Here is a 19,220-nt window from a genome sequence, read left to right as displayed (position 1 = left end):
GCAGTGTTGTTTTTTTTTTTTTCCCTTTTTCCTCATCTTTATGAAGTCAGTCCCCTTTTATTTCTAAAAGCATGTCAGATTGGAAGCCCGCTACATGTGAATGGCTGGTTTGGTTCTCCAGTTTGGTTGGGCATGTCAGTTTGATGTTAGAATATTCCACTGAAGGCAGCCATACTGAACACTTTAAGGCAGCAGGAGAGAAGGAAAGGAATGTAATATACTTAATGGTTTTGTTTCTTTTTTTATTTGTATGGACAAAAGCTAATATTTGCTTAATGTCAATTCCTAGCTTCTATGGTTACTTGATCAAGGAGGAGGCTGAGCATTCTAGGAGCAAGTGATACAGTTTAATGTTATCAAAAGCAATGGAGCAGGTTTTGCCAAAAGATTGAAGGTGAATGGATTAATGTGACTGCTGCTGCTGCTAAGTGGCTTCAGTCGTGTCTGACTCTGTGCAACCCCACAGACGGCAGCCCACCAGGCTCCCCTGTCCCTGGGATTCTCCAGGCAAGAACACTAGAGTGGGGTGCCATTTCCTTCTCCAGTGCATGAAAGTGAAAGTGAAGTCGCTCAGTCGTGTCTGACTCTTAGTGACCCCATGGACCGCAGCCTACCAGGCTCCTGCTAAGAACATAAAACTTTGTAGCTATAAAAGAGATAGCTCAAATCAGCAGCAAATGTAAAAGCTAGAAGAGCTATATCATTTTCTGTCCTTTTTATAAGCGGGTGTGCTCACGAAGTTACCTTTCAGAACCTCATGGGCCTGAAATGTTTGATGTCCTGTTTGATTTCCCAAGGATAAATTTGTTTTCTATGAAACGCAACTCAGTATATAAGAAGTTTTGCTACCCTGTATCTCCTGGCTTTTTTAAAAAGAAGAGTTAATAATGATAAAACGTAACAGTTTGTTTCAGTATCACTAAGCGGATGTTTACACACTCTTTGAAAGTTACTGAGTATTTCTTCAGTGCTCTATTCATGAATTGATTTATAATACTTTTTTAAGGGTAGGAGAAATATTTCTTTAGTATCTTAAGGGCAAAAGGAAATACATTGCATAATTTCCAGATCTGAAGATAAATAGCATGAATGTTTCTTTCAATGAAATGTTAATTATTATTTGAAAAATAATTGGAGATGAGGAAAGCAAAGATGTGCAAAAAGCAGTTATCGACTAGAAAGTAAGATTTTCTGTGCTTTTCTTCCCCAATAAAGCTGCATTTGTGGAATATGGATCTGCTGTATAGGAGAAAAACATAGATGGTATTACGTTTTAGAAAGTGTGTTACAGAACCTGGTCTTTTTAAATACTGGTGTTAAGGATCTATAATAACATAGGTTATAAAAATTTTTGTTCATTTATATTGATATATATATATGAAATATAAGAATATTAATAGAAGGTTTCGTATATATGAATATGTATATATACAAGTATGTATGTATACATATAAGAATATATATATGTGAATATATATGTTTCATATAAGATTTCATATATATATATGAAATATAAGAATATTAATAGGATGATTTCAGAAAGTTCCCCATGCTTGTTACCAATTGCCTCCATATTTTGTATTACTGATTTAAACCTTGAACTTCATAAAAGCATCTTGCAACCAAATTGACTAATAGCTACTACTTTAGATTTTCAGTTCTTCTAAAATTGAATGTTTATATAAAAGCAGTTTAATGTTTCTTATATCCATTTTCCTACAAGAAAATCTTTCTACCAAGGCTACACTTATCAGAGTAAAATTCACATGTAAGAGATCTGCCCCATTTTACTAAGAATACCTTATATTCTTAGAATAAAAAGATTATCAATCTTATATTATTAGCTTTTAGGCAAGTATCTAACGCAATTGTAGTTCTTTTTATTTGAGAGACTTTTTTCTACTGTCCCTATTTTGTTTCTAAGTAATAGTACATAAGAATGGTGTTTTTTTAAGGTTTTAATTTGTATGAAATAAAAAAACATTAACTCCAGAACATTAACTTAAATGGAACTAGTTTTCTCCATTGTCAAAAATGATTTGTTAGAGAAAATTTTAACCATCCACAAAAATAGAATAGTGAAATCAACCCCAATAATATATACCCAGCTTCAATAATTATTAGCCTTCTGTTGCTTATTTATTTATTGAAGCATATTAATAGTTGATATACAGTATTACATAAGTTACAGGTGTACAATATATGATTCACAATTTTTAAAGGTTTTATTCCATTTATAGTTATGTAGGTTATATTCCCTGTCTTATACAGTATGTCCTTGTAGTTTATATTTTTTTAACTTTTGTTTTATTTTAGGGTATAGCTGGTTAACAGACAGTGTTGTGAGTTTTGGGTGAACAGCAAAGGACTCAGCCATATGTATATTATTATGTGTCAAGCCTTCCATTTCTATTGGGGTATAGCTGATTAACAGACAATGTTGTGATAGTTTCAGGAGAACAGCAAAGGGACTCAGCTATACATTTCCATGTATGTATCAAGCTTTCCATTGTTTTTATTTGCCAAGATTTCTTAAGACTATTTTGTCAGAAGTTCTTTTTTTTTAATTTGTAGTTTCTGTGTCCTGTTTCTACAGTGACAGTAGATGTTTAAAACAAAACTAGGTCATGTAAACCCAATAAACTTCACTTTATTTCAGGAAGTGGAGCGAGAAATCTCATTCAGAACAGAATGCGGACTGTATTACTCCTACTACAAGCAGATGCTGCAAGCTCCTACCCTCATGCAAGGTAATCACAGCTAACAGTTTTATTGAGGGTCTGCTGCATTCTTTTCAAGATTTCAGCCAAGATATACTTCTGCACTAATACATTTTAAATGTTTTATAAGGCTTGTGTAGTTTTTCTTTGTACTTGTATGTTTTTCCTTAACATAATCAATCCGTGAAGATGTTTTGCTCGGGAAGAAGTTATATATAATATTTTATGTAATTCTCCTCTCTTTGCGTCTCAGCTCTGCTCCATCCCAAATTATCTGTTTGCAGTTTCTTGGTTTTGCTGCTGTTGTTTTTTTCATGATCATTTTGGAAAAGGTCTCTGTATTTAAAAGGAGTCTGAAAACAGGAGACATTTTGGTAATACAAGTGAGAATTACAGTTGTCTTTTTTGTCTCCAGCGCCCCCATTCATTCCTTTATTTTGCAATTACCTTTTCCGTCCATTTTCTGTGTTTATAAGTGGTTTAGTGTGTACTCTTTACCTTTACTCCATTTAATGGAACCCCCACAAAAGGCTCTCTCCTACTTAATATATGCTTTGTATCCTTAATATGAGTGCAGTGACAGAGAATTGCCTTTTTCTAGGCTTTGTTTGGAATCAGGTATATTTTTGGCAAGTATTCGTCACAGGTAATGTATTGTACTTCTGATTTTGTCACCCTAGGAGACTTGAAATTTTGGCCGCCTTTCATTTTAGTGCCATAAAAGTTAATCAGTTGACTCCTGTGTAGATAATCACATTCAGACATAATAAGGTGAATTACCCCACCAGCCTTGCAGTTAATGGTTTTAGCAGCCGTTGATGACTATTGCCTGTGTACATTATTTCAGTAGTTACAGAAGTGACTGTCATTCCTCCAGCATTTATTAGCTGAAACTCTGTTACATAGAAAACCTTTCTCTCATCAGCTATTTGGTTACCCTGAAGTAGTTTATAAAAAAAAAAAAAAATGTCAGGGTAAGTGTTGATTTCTCATCCCTTATCGTTGATCCTCCTTATTCATGGATTCGATATTTGCAAATTCACGTTCTCTCTGAAACTTATTTGTAACCCCAGAGTCAATAGTTCTGGTGCTTTCGTGGTCATTCACAAGCATGTGCACAGCAGTGAAAAATTTCAGTTGTCTGATGTGCGTGTTCCCAGCTGAAGTTGAACAAGGTGATGCACTGCTTTCATGTTCTAGCTCTCAGACTACAGAGTCCTTTTCACAGTCTGTCTAGTGCCATGTTTTTTGCATTTTTTGTGCTTTTCGTTAATGACTTTGATATTTAAAGTGATCCCCAAGCATAGCACTGAAGTGCTATATAGTCTTCTTAAATGCAAGAAGGCTGTGGTGAAGGCATACAGAGAAAATGCATGTGTTAGATAAGCTTTGTTCAGGTGTGAGTTAGAGTGCTGTTGAGTTTAATGTTAATGAATCAACAAATGATGTCTTTAGACAAAAACTCACATAAATCAAGGTCATGTGTTGATCATTTGATGAAAGAAGCTTGGAAGAAAACCTAACCTGTTTTTCCTACTCGTTCAGTATTGCTCAGTTTTCTTTGCAATTTTATAGAACATAACTACAGTGAGTATGAGAATCAACTGTACTTACTAGTTCCCAAAATTATGAGTTGCTTCTCCAGCATTCTCTAAAGCAGTGGTTCTTATTGAAGGGCACTTGTGTCCCTGGGGGACAACTGGAATGTCCAGAGATCCTTTCGATTGTTGCAATTTAGAGGGGAGGGAGTGAGTGTGCTACTGGAATTTAGTGAGCAGAGGGGAGAGATGTTTCTAAACGTCCTGCAATGGTCAGGACAGTCCCCCAAACAAAGAATTATCAGGACCAAAATATCAAAATACAGGTAGTGCTGATGCTGAGAAACTCTGCTCTAAAGGTGAATAATGAGTATTTTCTAAGTATCGCTGTGAGCACAGTAGTTGATATTTCAGTTCATTTAAGTCATCTATTAAGATTATTCTTTTACAGATGTTCAAACATATAAAAATGTGGGTTTGCAGTCAAGTATCACTCAACTCTAGTGGTTGCCAATTTATGACCAATCTTGTCTCCTCACTACCCCCCCACCCTCAACCTGGATTATTTTGGAGTAATTCCAAGACCTCATATTGCTTCGTCTGTAAATATATCAGTATATTTCTCTAAAGAATGGCACCTCCTTTTTGTAAATATAACCAAGTTGTCATTGTCACAAATAAGAAATGACTTCGTATCAAATACCCACTCAGTATTCTCATTTTCCTGATTGTCTTACAGATTTTTGATGTAGTTTTTTTGAGATCCAAGTAAAGCTCATCCATTGCAATCTTTTGCTGTGTCTCTTTCTTTTAAGCTATAGATTTCTTACCATCGTTTTTTCTTGTAATTCCTTGTTGAAAACAAACGCGGATTGCTTTGTCTGAGAGTTTTCCACTTGCTGGGTTTTGTGGGAACCCCAATGGTTGCATTCTGTGTTTCTCTGTTGTCTGAATTTCCTCTTGATTGACAGTTAGATCTAGAGGCTTGCTCAGATTTAGGTTCTGCTTTTTGGCAAGAATACTTTATAGATGGTGTTGTACAAGTCCATATCAGGGAAATGCACAGTTCTTTCTTTTGGAATTAGGCCTAGGCCATCCATTATTGAATTCTCAGCCTTTCAGCTACTGGTTTGGCACCACTGATGATCACTTCCTAAATCTATTCATTGTGTCATGACTATAAGTGGTGATAATCTAAGTCTATAATTCCTGCCATCATTATCAGACGGAATTCCTCTCTAAAGAAAAACATTTTCTCTTCAACTATTTGGCAACCCAGAATTTTAATTCCTAAAGGAAAGATGGGAGAAGTATTGATCCTTTCCCTTTGTTGTAGAATGAGTTACATCTCTTGTATCCCCTAAAGTTTTGCTTTTTTAAATATCTCCATAAATGCCTGGATTTCTAACATATTTGTTGTGTTTCAATCTTTTGCATTATTCTTCTTACAACAAATTGTCCAATCTTTGGCCAGTGGGATGCTCTTCACATCAGCTTCTGTCTTTCTAATGTGACTCCTGTAGTCTTTGCAGACTGCCTTGTTTCTGGCGTGACAGGTTGTCTCAAACCCATTTTGTGTGTTTTCTACCTGTGGCTTAGAATCTACTGTTTCTCCAGAGGAGCCCCAGTCCTCTTCCGCGGCTGTTTAGAGACCACATTCTGGGTACTCAGGCCCTTACTGCTGCTAGGTTTGGTCTTTGTTTCCAGACCTTTTTAGTGAGCAGAGCTAGGAAATGTGATTCCCCCCCCCCTCCCCGAGAGAAAATGTAAATATAGCTATTTTTAGTTCAAATTAAGAACAAGGTTTTACTTTTTCAACTTTATATTTGTATCTTTCTTGTTTAAGTCAAACCTTTTGACTTCTTATGACATTAGAATTGGAGAAGGAAATGGCAACCCAATGACATCAGCATCACTTATCTATCTTTTGCTGCTATATATAATACTTACAGTGTAGAAATGATAATATTGCTGCCAACAGTGTGATTGCCTGAAAAGCAAAGCTGTCTTTGTAACTCTTTTTCATTTTTTTGTTTGTTTGTTTTTTGCCTTTGGCCACGCCGTGTGACTTAGGGGACCTTAGTTCCCTGGCCAGGGATTGAACCTGGACCCCTGGCAGTGAGAGCATGGATTCCTAACCACTGGGCCACCAGGGATTTTTGTCCTTAGGATGTAGCCTCCTAGAAATTTATAGTCACATTTCTCTATTCTCAAGAACACTGGAAAGAGGGTTTGTTGTTTTTTTTTTAATACCAACTCAGTAGGTATCTTTGTTTTATCTTGCTTTTGGTTTTCAGGGATTGCTTTGTAAAACGTTTTTATATATTTTTTTATTCTTATTTTTTAAATGTTTACATGGTTCCAAAGTCAAAATATAAAACAGGGAGCGTTTAGGAAAGTCTTCCTCTCATCTCCACCCTGTTTCTTTTCTTACTCTTAAGGTAACTATTTTTATTAGTTTTTGGTTTATTCTTCTACAGTTAACATTTTCAATGTAAGCAAATATTTTATATATTCTTATTTTCCCTTTTACTGTAGAAAAATCCCTGCTTACTGTACACACTTTTCTTTATTTTGCTTTTCTCTTTAACTTGACTGAAATCTTCATCACTCTGTAGTAGAGTATCATGATATTCCTTATTTATATTTATTTACTTACTTACATTTTTGCAGTGGCACAGTAGGCCTTTGTGTGGGTAACCATATTTTATTCGGGTAGTCTTCTTTTTCTGCTCGGAATGCCATAGCAAACTATAGACTGGACAGCTTAAGGAGAGGGCAATGGCACCCCACTGCAGTACTCTTGCCTGGAAAATCCCACGGATGGAGGAGCCTGGTAGGCTGCAGTCCATGGGATCGCAAAGAGTTGGGATACCACTGAGCACCTTCACTTTCACTTTTCACTTCCATGCATTGGAGAAGGAAATGGCAACCCACTCCAGTGTTCTTGCCTGGAGAATCCCAGGGACGGGGGAGCCTGGTGGGCTGCCGTCTACGGGGTCACACAGAGTCGGACACGAGTGAAGCGACTTAGCAGCAGCAGCAGGGTGGCTTAAAAAGCAAATTTATTTTCTCACAGTTCCGAAAGCTGGCGGTCTGAGATCAGAGTCTGAGGTCAGTCTGATGGTCGCCTCTGCACCCTCATGTGGAGGAGAGACAGAGCAAGCTCTCAAGCGTCTCTTCTGATAAGGGCACTGATCCCATCATGAGGGTCCCCTCTTCTAACCTTCATCTCCGCCTAATTACGTCCCAAAGGCTCATCTTCAAATACCATCACAGTGGGGGTCCTTAGGACTTTGACACGGACAGGAGGCACTTAAAGACTCCATAACACTCCTACTAGTCTAGTAGGACTGCTGTAACAAAATACACAGACTGGGTGGCTGAAACAGTATAAACTTTTTTTTTTTCTTCAGTTGTGGAGGCCAGAGATGTACAACTAGGTACCGTCAGGGTTGGTTTCTAGAGAAGCCTCTTTCCGGCTTGTAGATGGCCCCATTCTTGCCATGGTCTTTGATGGCCTTTCTGCCATGTGTATTCTTAGAGAGAGGGAGAGAGTCCCCTTTTTTCAGTTCCTCTGCTTACAAGGACAGCAGTCCTGTCAGACTAAGGTCCCCCCTATGACCTCACATATTAACCTTTTTACCTCCTTATAGATCCTATCCAAATACAGACACATTGGGATTAGGGCTTCAACACAGAAATCTGTGGAGACACAGTTCAGTCCAAAACACCTCCCACTGATGGACTTTGGAGTTGCATGCCTATGTCATTTTGTCTTTTTGCCAGTCTGTCTTTGGAAATAATTCCTAGACATGGGCTTCCTGGATCAAAGAGTAAATGCATATGTAATTTTGCTAGGTGTTGCCAAATTCTCTTACATAATTATTATATCATTTTGCCTTCCCATCTACAGTGTATGAAAGTACCTTCAGTTCAGTTCAGTCACTCAGTCATTTCTGACTCTGTGACCCCATGGACTGCAGCACAGCAGGCTTCCCTGTCCATCACCAGCTCCTGGAGCTTGCTCAAACTTAGGTCGATCAAGTCGGTGATGCCATCCAACCATCTTATCCTCTGTTGTCCCGTTCTCCTCCTGCCTTCAATCTTTCCCAGCATCAGGGTCTTTTCCAATGAGGCAGTCCTTTGCATAAGGTGACCAAAGTACTGGAGCTTCAGCTTCGGCATCAGTCCTTCCAAAGAATATTCAGGGTTGATTTCCTTTAGGAATGACTGGTTTGATATCCTTGTAGTGTAAGGGACTCTCAAGCATCTTCTCCAATACCACAATTCAAAAGCATCAATTCTTTGGCACTCAGCATTCTTTATGGTCCAACTGTCACATCCATACTTGACTACTGGGAAAACCATAGCTTTGACTAGATGGACCTTTGTCAACAAAGTAATGTCTCTGCTTTTTAATATGCTATCTAGGTTTGTCATAGCTTTTCTTCCAAGGAGTGAGTATCTTTTAATTTCATGGCTGCAGTCACCATCTGCAGTGATTTTGGAGCCCAAGAAAATAAAGTCTGTCACTGTTTCCATGGTTTCCCCATCTATTTGCCATGAAGTGATGGGACCGGATGCCATGATCTTCATTCTTTGAATGTTGAGGTTTAAGCCAGCTTTTTCACTCTCCTCTTTCACTTTCATCAAGAGGCTCTTTAGTTCCTCTTCACTTTCTGCCATAAGGGTGGTGTCATCTGCATATCTGAGGTTATTGATATTTCTCCTGGCAGTCTTGATTCCGGCTTGTGCTTTCTCCACCCGGCATTTCGCATGATGTACTCTGCATGTAAGTTAAACAAGCAGGGTGACAATATGCAGCCTTGACACACTCCTTTCCCTTATAGGCTCACTAATAGAATATATTGTCAAGCTTCTTGATTGTTTCCAATCTGGTAGTTGAGAAGTGGTATCTCAGTGAAGTTTTAATTTGCATTTCTAGTAGGGGTAAGGTTGAGCATCTTTTCGAATGTGTAAGCACTGTGTGCATGTTCTGTGAACTATCTATTCATACCTTCTGTTGAATAGTCGACTTGGTTATGGTAGCAGGTAACCAAATTATAGCAGTGGAATTCTTTAACAACAGATTTATCTGTCACTCTTATTATCCAGCCCCTATGTGGAACATACTGTTATCACAGCAGAGGGAAAAGCAAGGTTGCTGGTGGAAACATGCAGTGATTCTGCTGATATGACCTCTGCCACATTCGCTCACATGCCATCGCTCAGAGCAAGTCATATGGCCAAACCCTTCCCAGGGGAGTAAGGGAGGCTTCATATATTCTCCCCAAGGAGGTCCTACAGGCCCCATGACAGGAAGGCAGGGCAGGAAAATATAAAATCCTCTTGTGTAAATTTCTGTAGAAGATTCTGTCACATCACAAAAGTTATAATTTACTTGTATTTGTGTAAACATTTAAACAAGTGTCCATCTGATATATGGGGCGCAGGCTCTTTGAGGATGTTGTTTAGTCGCTAAGTCGTGTCCAACTCTTTTGCAACCCCGTTTACTGTAGCCTGCCAGGCTTCTCTGTCCATGGCATTCTCCAGGCAAGAATACTGGAGTGGGTTGCTGTGCCCTCTTCCAGGGCATCTACCTAACCCAGAGATCAAACCTGCATCTCCTGCATTGCATTTCAGGTGGATTCTTTACCCCTGAGCCACCTTGGAAACCCAAGTTTTTTGTGGATAGGACTATATTATATCCCCAATACCTAGCACATTCTCTGACATATACTAAAGAATCTATGAATAGTTTTGAATGAATAATTATAATTATCTTTTCCTGAATTTTCAAATATTAATCTTAGGTTTTCGTGGCTTAATATATGATAACAAAACGGAATCTATGAGGACAATTAACCTCCTTCAACGAATGAATATTTACCAAGAGGTTTTTCTCAGTATTTTATATAGAGTTCTACCCATACAGGTATGTTGTGATCTGTGACACTGAATTTAATATCAAATGAAAGTCAAAGTGTTGAAATGTTTCACATAGGTTTTTCTGATCTTCAGCTGTCTTGATATAAAAACAACAGTATGCTAATTTTCTCCTTACATATTGTGAATTTTGCTCTTTATTTGTATTTTATAAGATTTTTACATATAGATACTTCAAGGCTTATAAATGTGCAGTTTGAAAGCTGGTAAATATTTTCAATTGAAGATGTGTAATCACTCCTCATTTACCTTTGAATTAAGAAAAAAACCCTGAAAGATTAGCAGATCACAGTGACCCTCCTCACCTAAATAAGGAAATGCTAGACAAAATTAGGTGTAAAACTTGTCTGAAACCAAAGTTCTCAGGAACTTCCCTCTTCTGCTCTTGATATTGAGAAAGAAGGCTGCTAGCATGCTTTTACATCAGAAGGAGTGATGTATGCTTATTTCTTGGAATTAATACCAAACTTCTAAATACTAAATTTCCACTTGCATGTTTTCTAAGTGGCAATGAGTAGGAGTAGGAGTTCTGTAACAAACATTTTTTTATCATTCCCTTTTACAGAAATATATAGAACCAGTTTATTTTTATATTTACACCTTATTTGGACTCCAAGCAATTTACGTCACAGCTCTTTACATAACCAGCTGGCTCCTGAGTGGTACGTGGCTTTCGGGACTGTTAGCAGCCTTCTGGTACGTCACAAATAGGTGAGTTGGAATCAGTATTCCTTTCTCCCTCTCTAAAGTGTAAGTTTGGAAAATGAAGTTACTTCATTTCCAGTTTAAAGAAGGTGGTTCTTCCACATTTGTCTGAGAGTATTTTCTCTTTGGGGAAGCCCTGGAGGCTCAGTGGTAAAGAATCCACCTGCAATGCCAGAGACATGGGTCTGATCCCTGGGTCGGGAAGATCCCCTGGAGAAGGAAATGGCAACCCCCTCCAGTATTCTTGCCTGGAAAATTCCATGAACAGAGGAGCCTGGCATGATACAGTCCATGTAGTTGAGAAAGAATCGGACACGACTTGGTGACTAAACAACCACCATTTTCTCTTTGGGTTACCTCATGAAGTTTTTATTTAGTAACATAGAAAGTCCTATTTCTGTATTAATATATCTACAACTGAGGAACAAAACACTGAATTGTAAGTCAAGAGAATCATCTATAATAGTCCCAATTCTGTTACTAATTGCTGTATGATTCATATTTCTCTAGTCATAAATCTCATTTCTTAAAAGGTTTAACAATAGCTTTATTATCAACCTCAATAAGATTGTGTGGAGCTCCTAATTAGCAAAGCATAAAGCACTGTACAAACGTAAGGAAGTTCTTACATCATTTAATTAATATATATTAATTTCCAAATATGAAATAGCATTTTTTTAAAAACATATTCAAGATATATCGAATTATTGCCTGACCTGTAAAAGCAGCATCAGTATTCAGTATCAGTCTTAAAATTTGAACATGAGTTCTAATGCTGGTTAATCCTCAACAAATTACTTTTTATTATAACGTTGTTGAGTGGTTACTATATGCCAAGCACTTTACATTAGTGCTTCATATGTATTATTTTAGCAACCTTATAGTGTAGGTACTATTATTATTACTATTTCAGAGATGAGGTAATTGAAGCTTAAAAAGTTGAGTTTTATAGTACACATTAAATATATAAATATATGTAAAAAGTTAAGTTATATGCATAGACATGTATATGAGACTATTTATTAGGCATATATATTTATATAGAAAGGTATCCACACACACACACATACGTATACATGGAGCTAAGTTTTAATCAGAATTCAGAAACAAAGTGTGAGACCACTGTGTTATGCTGCTTCTTAACATTTTAATCTAACATAATTCCTGCTAAAAGTCAAACTTGCTTCTATTAAAAGTAAATAAAAGACATTTGTTGGATACCTGCTGTGTGTAGGAATGGTTCTTGGTACTGGGTGTACAAACTTGAAAACTATTCTTGCCCTCTGGGGGTTCACATTCTGCGGCAGGGGGGTCAAGCAGTTTTTACCAGTATTTTTAAAATTTATTTTTTATTGAAGGATAAGTGCTTCACAGAATTTTGTTGTTTTCTGTCAAACCTCAGCATGAATCAGCCATAGGTATACATATATCCCCTCCCTTTTGAACCTCCCTCCCATCTCCCTCCCCATCCCACCCCTCTAGGTTGATACAGAGGCCCTGTTTGAGTTTCCTGAGCCATACAGCAAATTCCCGTTGGCTCTCTATTTTACATACAGTGATGTAAGTTTCCATGTTACTCTCTCTACACATCTCACCCTCTCCTCCCCTCTCCCCATGTCCGTAAGTCTATTCTGTCTGTTTCTCCATTGTTGCCCTGCAAATAAATTCTTCAGTTTTTACCAATTATTAATCAATGACAAAATTAAGACTTGAGTATGAAACACTACCAGTTCCACCCCTGTCTACCTGTGGACAGGTTATTTAAATTTTCTCAATGACAGTTTTATGTTACAGGGATGATGATAAGGACAAATTATTGAGAACCAAGAACCAAAATCTAAATATACTTAGTGTAATACGTCTTTCACTTCGGGAAATCTTTGAGGTAGTGATAGTAAACATCACCCCTTTGGCCCTTTGTGTTTTCCGTGTGCAGAATAGATACCACACGGGTGGAGTTTACCATCCCCCTGAGAGAGAATTGGGCGCTGCCATTCTTTGCAATCCAGATAGCAGCAATTACATACTTCCTGAGACCAAACTTACAGCCTCTTTCTCAAGTAAGTTTTTATAATCTTTTGTGTCTATTTTTAGTCCCCCAATTTTATCTTATAAACTTCAGAAAATGTGATGTTCATAATGTCCCAGTGTCTACTGATAGTTCTTATTCCACGATTAGTTTTTTAACTTGAGTTAAATTTTTTTCCCCAAGTCTTTCCCTACTTTACAAAGAAAATGTTTTCATTTTTGATGTTAAAAATGTTCTTTGTATCATCTGCCCTTAAATAGTTGCAGCAAACCCACACAAGATTTCTGCAGAGCTGTCAGAATTTTTAAGCAATTGCTCTTGAGATGTGATTTGGTGCATTATCGCCTCCATAATAATATGGAGTACACGTACTGTATGTGAATATTTATATCCAGAGTGTCACTTTAGGATATTTAGAGCATAAGTAACAAATGCAAGAGTTTTCAGAGCAACATTTTATAGTTTTTTTTTCTGTTTTGTTTATAGAGATATTGGCTGCTCTTGAGAACACTTGTCTGAGAGGCTTTTTATTAGTAGAGACGTGTAAATTATATAAGATTTTCTTTTTACAGAGGCTGACACTTCTTGCCATTTTCATATCAACTTTTCTCTTTAGTCTAACATGGCAATTTAATCAATTTATGATGCTGATGCAAGCATTAGTGCTGTTCATACTGGACTCCCTAGACATGTTGCCAGCAATGAAGGTAAGCTTTGCTTTCTTTTCTCAGTTGAGATGGTCGTTGTTTAATGTTTTATATCATAGAATGAGCTCAAAATATGCACATGCTTAATGATAAAGTTGAAGGTGCTTCTTAACTGTAATATGTTGTGGTCAGTTGAAGTTGAGTAATTTATACAGCCTAGTTTGATGATTTTAACTTTTATCCTGCTTATTTTACATTAAAAGACATATTTATTTGGAGCACAAGTGTCTGAGTCAATTGTCCTTTATAGAGTTTACTTAAATGTTAAAATATTGGAATAGCTGTTTTAAAATGTGTTACTTGTACACCTGGGGAAGATTGATGTCAATGTATGGCAAAACCAATACAGTAATGTAAAGTAATTAGCTTCCAGTTAAATAAATAAAAAAAAAGAAATGTAATAATGTAAAATGAGAGAGGTCCTAATTGTTACTACAGTGACAACTGTGGATTATTCAGCCACAAGAATAAATCCGGCCGTTTGTGATAACAAGGATGAGATCTGGGGGCACTATATACTAAGTGAAATAAATAAGAGAAAGACAAATATATGTTCTCATTTATGTGAGGAATCTAAAAATAAAAGTCATTCTGAGATACAGTAAAAAAAATAAATAAAAAATAAAATGTGTTACTGTGTATTGCCCCATCCTTTTTCCCCCCAAGGAAATCAGTGGATGTATAACAACTTTTCTGTGGTACTTTATAAAGTTTTCATAGTAACATTTACCAGTGTGGGATCTGAATCCCCACTGATTGGCCAGAGGCCACCTGTGAAATAAGGAAATTATGAAGGAAACCATTGTTTGTCTCCCAGTGTGTGCTGCTTTCATTTAATTGCATGGCTTTTGTCACGTGCAGAAATATGTTATAATGTATTGTGTATAATTTTAAGTTGCTCATAGTTACTATTCTAAAGGAACAGTAACTTAAGTATTTCCCAAGTACAATGAAATATTATCTCCAGACCTAGGGCAGCAATATAATCTAATAGAGAAGAGTTGAGCTCACGTATTCCATGTCAGAAGAGGTGTAGCAGTCTTTGAAAACTGACTGAATCTGAATTAGGAAACATTAAAATCAGTCAGCACAGAAAACACAGGTGGGAACCCATATAAGATGTTGTCCCATCCATTGGGAGTTTGCCATCTAACTTGGGAAATAAAGATGTCTGTACAATTAGATGTCTAATATATACATCTGTATATCTCTCTCTCTGTATATATGTATATATATAGATAGATAGATGTCAATTTGTAGTAATAATAAGCACTAGAAGTCTAGAAGAGGAAAGTTATTTTTAGGCTACAAAGGTTTCACAGAAATGAGATGCTCAAGCTGGACCAAAAATGAAGAGAGTAGAATTTGGATGGAGTGTGAGAAAGCAAAATATGAAGGTAAAATACAGTAAAGGAAGCAGGTGGATAAATGGGAAAAGAATCAAAACAGAATGGATTCTGATATGGGTGCTGTACACCTATTACCAACACAGCATTGTTAATCAAGTAAACTCCAACATAAAAGTTTAAAAATTTAGAAAAAATTAAAGCAGGTGGATAAGCGAAAGCTAAAATGTATATGTGTGTATATGTATATGTGTGATATTGGATAATAATAATAGAACCCACATGCCTGTAAAAGCTATATGTACAAATGAAGCTGAGTCCATTCCTGTCGGTTTATATTTGCTTTCCTGTTTTGTTAACTCTTTATACTTTGCTCATGGAGACTTGCAAGTTAAGGGGAAGGAGTGCCTAGATGCCTCTGTATTTCTCCTTGTCATACACTCCTAGGCCAGTTGGTTTCTTCATATCACTCCCTCCCCCAAACAAGTACATTCAAAAGAACACTGTACACTTTAACATAAATAAATTGATTTATTAATAAATTAATGGAAGAAGAAATTAAAAATTAAATAAATAATGAGAAATTCTGAAAATATAATTATGAGGTTTTTCTGTAGTATATAATTTTCTCTAGTGTATTTTTACAGTTAAGTATCAAAAGCCCAAGAAAATGTGTTTGTCTTTTCACCAGACTTTCACTTCTTGAAATTTATCATAAGGAAATAATCAAAGATGTTCATTTTAGTTGTATTGTAATAAGAAAAGTCTGAAAATGACCTAAGTCAATAGCAATAGAGTATTGTTAAATAAACATGTAACTCTGTAACGGAGTGTTATATATAACCATTAGTTTTCCTTCTCCCTTTTCTTCAAAAGTAAAACATGTATATAGAAAGGAAAGTTTCTAGAAACATATACATTAAAGTATTAGCAGTCATCTGATCCATGGGTGGGGAACATCCCCTGAGGAAGGAAATGACAATCCACTCTAGTATTCTTGCCTGGGAAATCCCATGGACAGAGGAGTCTCTTGGGCTATAGTCCAGGGGGCTATAGTCCAGGGGGTCACAAAGAGTCAGATATAACTTAGCAACTAAACAACAACAAAATGTGCTTAGTACTCCTTATTTTCTTTTTGTTCTACATATCTCTTGAATTTTCCATAATGAACATCTATTTCTTTTTTTAAAAAAAATTAGAAAATAATAAAAGATACTATTTTGGCACATACCAAAAACTAAAGAATAATACAGCTGATTTATTTTATATTCAGTTCTAAACTTCACCGAACTTTTCATATTTGAAACTCTGTTTGTGTTAAAAGTAGTATCAGAATTTAAGGAGGAACAGTATCATAATGAAAGGATCCTGGTTTATAATACCAAGTTGCTACTATCAGTTCTGAAAATAACTAGCTCTTTAAGCTTTGTCAGCTGATACAAGTTCTTGGAGCCTTAGTTTCTTCATAAACTGGAATCATGATATCTAATCATGTCACATGGGAAAGAGTCAGAATAATTGATACAGAAAAAGATAATACAAATTCAGAGCCTGATGTGGTGATAAAAAACTGTCTTTTTCAGTACATGTCATCTTCTTTTCATGGATGATGGAAAGTCTCTTACCATCAAAAGTGAAGTTTTCAGTGAGAAATGTGTACAGAATTTTAAAATATAAAATAGAACAGCAAATGTTATTATTAAGCATGTCATTCTGTTCCATTACTAAGAATATAGATTACCCATTGTGAAAACAAGACGCATTAGTGATTAATACCTGGGAGGCAATTTTAAAGTACTCAGTAAATTTCCAGACAAAATGAAGTCAACGCACTTCTCCTTATTCTTCCCACTAAGTACAATTAAAAGCAGCCATAGACATTATATAAAAAACAAACATAAGATTTAGAGAGGTGGAGAAAAGAAAGTAGACTATGCCTAGAGACCTCAAGACCAAAGGAAAAACATGACAGTGAGTTCCCTCAATTTTCTCTTTACTGTATTTATCTCAGACTAAGTACTAGAGAAGTTAACCAGGAAATACTAATGGATTCAGAGGTGGAAACAGCCTCAAGAAAAGGGTGAAGCATGAATGCCAAATGGACAACCTCCAACTTCTAACTATTGGTAATAAGACATCCCTTACCTCTCTTTGCCAGGATGGTGTCAGCAGTTGCCTTATGGGGAGCCTAAACTTTCATCTTCACCTTGCAGTAATGAGCTATCCCCTTAAAAGTCAGCAGAGGTCAAATGGGCACGCTGGACAGCCAGATTCATCTGGAAATAATGAGGCAGCAGCCTTCTTTCTTCAGTGGCATGAGGCTGGGATGGTATCAGAGGAGGTCTGCTGACAATTAAGGTTTACAGAACGTTCCAAGATCCATAATATCATTTATTAAACTAAGAACCAGGAAAATCTCTTGAATGTACAGGGATCAACAGGCAGCATCACCAAGACAGACAAAAGTTGAATTATCTGACAAGGAATTTAAAGCAGCCATCATAAAACTGTAATTGAGCAATTACAAATGCACTTAAAACAAATGGAAAAATAGAAACTCTCAGCTGAGATTTAAAAGATAAAAAGAAGAAGCAAATGAAAATTTTAAAACTGAAAAATTCCAATAATGAAAGTAAAAATCTCAGAAGATCAATTCAACAGTGGACTAGAATGGTCAAAGGAAAGAATCAGTGAACTTGAAGATAGGACAATTTAGAAATTAACTAATTTGAACATGAAAATAGACTGGAAAAAGTGAACAGAGCCTCAGAGACCTGTGGGACCATAGCTAGAGCTTGAATTCATGTAATCAGAACCCCAAGAGGAAAGAAAGAGTGTCAAACTGGAAAAAAGTTTGTGAAAAAATACATTTTTGAAGGAATGATCAAAAACTTTACATATTTGGGAAAACCTACAGAATCAAGAAGTTGAGTTAATGTCGAATAGTATAAACCAAATAAATCAATGACAAGATACATCATAATCAAACTTCTGGAGACTAAAGATTTTTCTGTGAAATCAATCAGAGAAAAATGATACTGATGGGGTAAACCATTTGAATGACATTGGATTTCTCATCAGAAACCATGGTGCTAAAAGAAAACAATGGTCAACCCAGAGTCCTGTACCCAGCCCAAAATATCTTTCAGGAAAGACAGAGAAAGCACAACATTCTCAGATGAAGGAAAACTAACAGAATTTCTTACCAACAGACCTACTGTTTTTAAAAAATGGTAAATGAAGTTCTTGAAACAGAAGGAAATGATAAAAGGAGAAATGTTGGGACATCAAGAACAAATAAAAGGCAATTAAGAATAAAAATATTAATTCAGTTCACTTCAGTCTCTCAGTCATGTCTGACTCTGCAACCCCAAGGACTGCAGCACACCAGGCTTCCCTGTCCATCACCAACTCCTGGAACTTGCTCAGATTCATGTCCATCAAGTTGGTGGTGCCATCCAACCAAATCCTCTGACGTCCCCTTCACCTCCTGCCTTCAGTCTTTCCCAGCATCAGGGTCTTTTCTAAGGAGTCAGTTCTTCTCAACAGGTGGCCAAAGTATTGGAGCTTCAACTTCATCATCAGTCCTTCCAATGAATGTTCAGGACTGATTTTCTTTAGGATTGGCTGGCTTGATCTCCTTGCAATCCAAGGGACTCTCAAGAGTCTTCTCCAACACCACAGTTCAAAAGCATCAGTTCTTCAGTGCTCATCTTTCTTTATGACTGCTGGAAAAACCATAGCCTTGACTGAATCAACCTTTGTCAGCAAAGTAATATCTCTGCTTTTTAATATGCTGTCTAGGTTGGTCTTAGCTTTTCTTCCAAGGAGCAAGTGTCTCTAAATTTCATGATGGCAGTCACCACCTGCAATGATTTTGGAGCCCAAGAAAATAAAGTCTGTCACCGTTTCCATGGTTTCCCCATCTATTTGCCATGAAGTGGTGGGAACTGATGCCATGATCTTAGTTTTTTGAAAGTTGAGGTTTAAGCCAGCTTTTTCACTCTCCTCTTTCACTGTCATCAAGAGGCTCTTCAGTTCCTCTTTGCTTTCTGCCATAAGGGTGGTGTCATTTGCATATCTGAAGTTATTGATATTTCTCCCAGCAATCTTGATTCCAGCTTGTGCTTCATCCAGCCTGGCATTTCGCATGATGAACTCTGCATATAAGTTAAATAAGGAGGGTGGCAAGATACAGCCTTGTGGTACTCCTTTCCCAATTTGGA

The 19,220-nt window shown here is 36.7% G+C and overlaps 1 protein-coding gene across 4 annotated transcripts in view; it reads left to right on the top strand.

Annotated features, from left to right (window-relative positions):
- The window catches only part of DPY19L3 (dpy-19 like C-mannosyltransferase 3), a 74,187-nt gene that overhangs the window by 20,549 nt on the left and 34,418 nt on the right, over positions 1-19,220 (top strand). For 2 of the 4 annotated variants that reach the window (XM_055412351.2, XM_055412350.2), the window contains exons 4-8: positions 2,660-2,750; positions 10,075-10,196; positions 10,773-10,918; positions 12,849-12,972; positions 13,514-13,648. In XM_055412351.2, the coding sequence (XP_055268326.2) occupies positions 2,660-2,750; positions 10,075-10,196; positions 10,773-10,918; positions 12,849-12,972; positions 13,514-13,648 (618 nt within the window). Of the gene's footprint in view, positions 1-2,659; positions 2,751-10,074; positions 10,197-10,772; positions 10,919-12,394; positions 12,473-12,848; positions 12,973-13,513; positions 13,649-19,220 lie in introns of all 4 variants that reach the window. The other 2 variants (XM_088830850.1, XM_088830849.1) reach the window with 2 other exon arrangements.

The sequence above is a fragment of the Moschus berezovskii genome, chromosome 22 (genome assembly GCF_049115385.1).
Source record: "Moschus berezovskii isolate FMDL1 chromosome 22, NW_MosBer_1.0, whole genome shotgun sequence".
NCBI classification, from domain to species: Eukaryota; Metazoa; Chordata; class Mammalia; order Artiodactyla; family Moschidae; genus Moschus; species Moschus berezovskii.
This window is presented reverse-complemented; position numbering and strand designations above follow the sequence as displayed.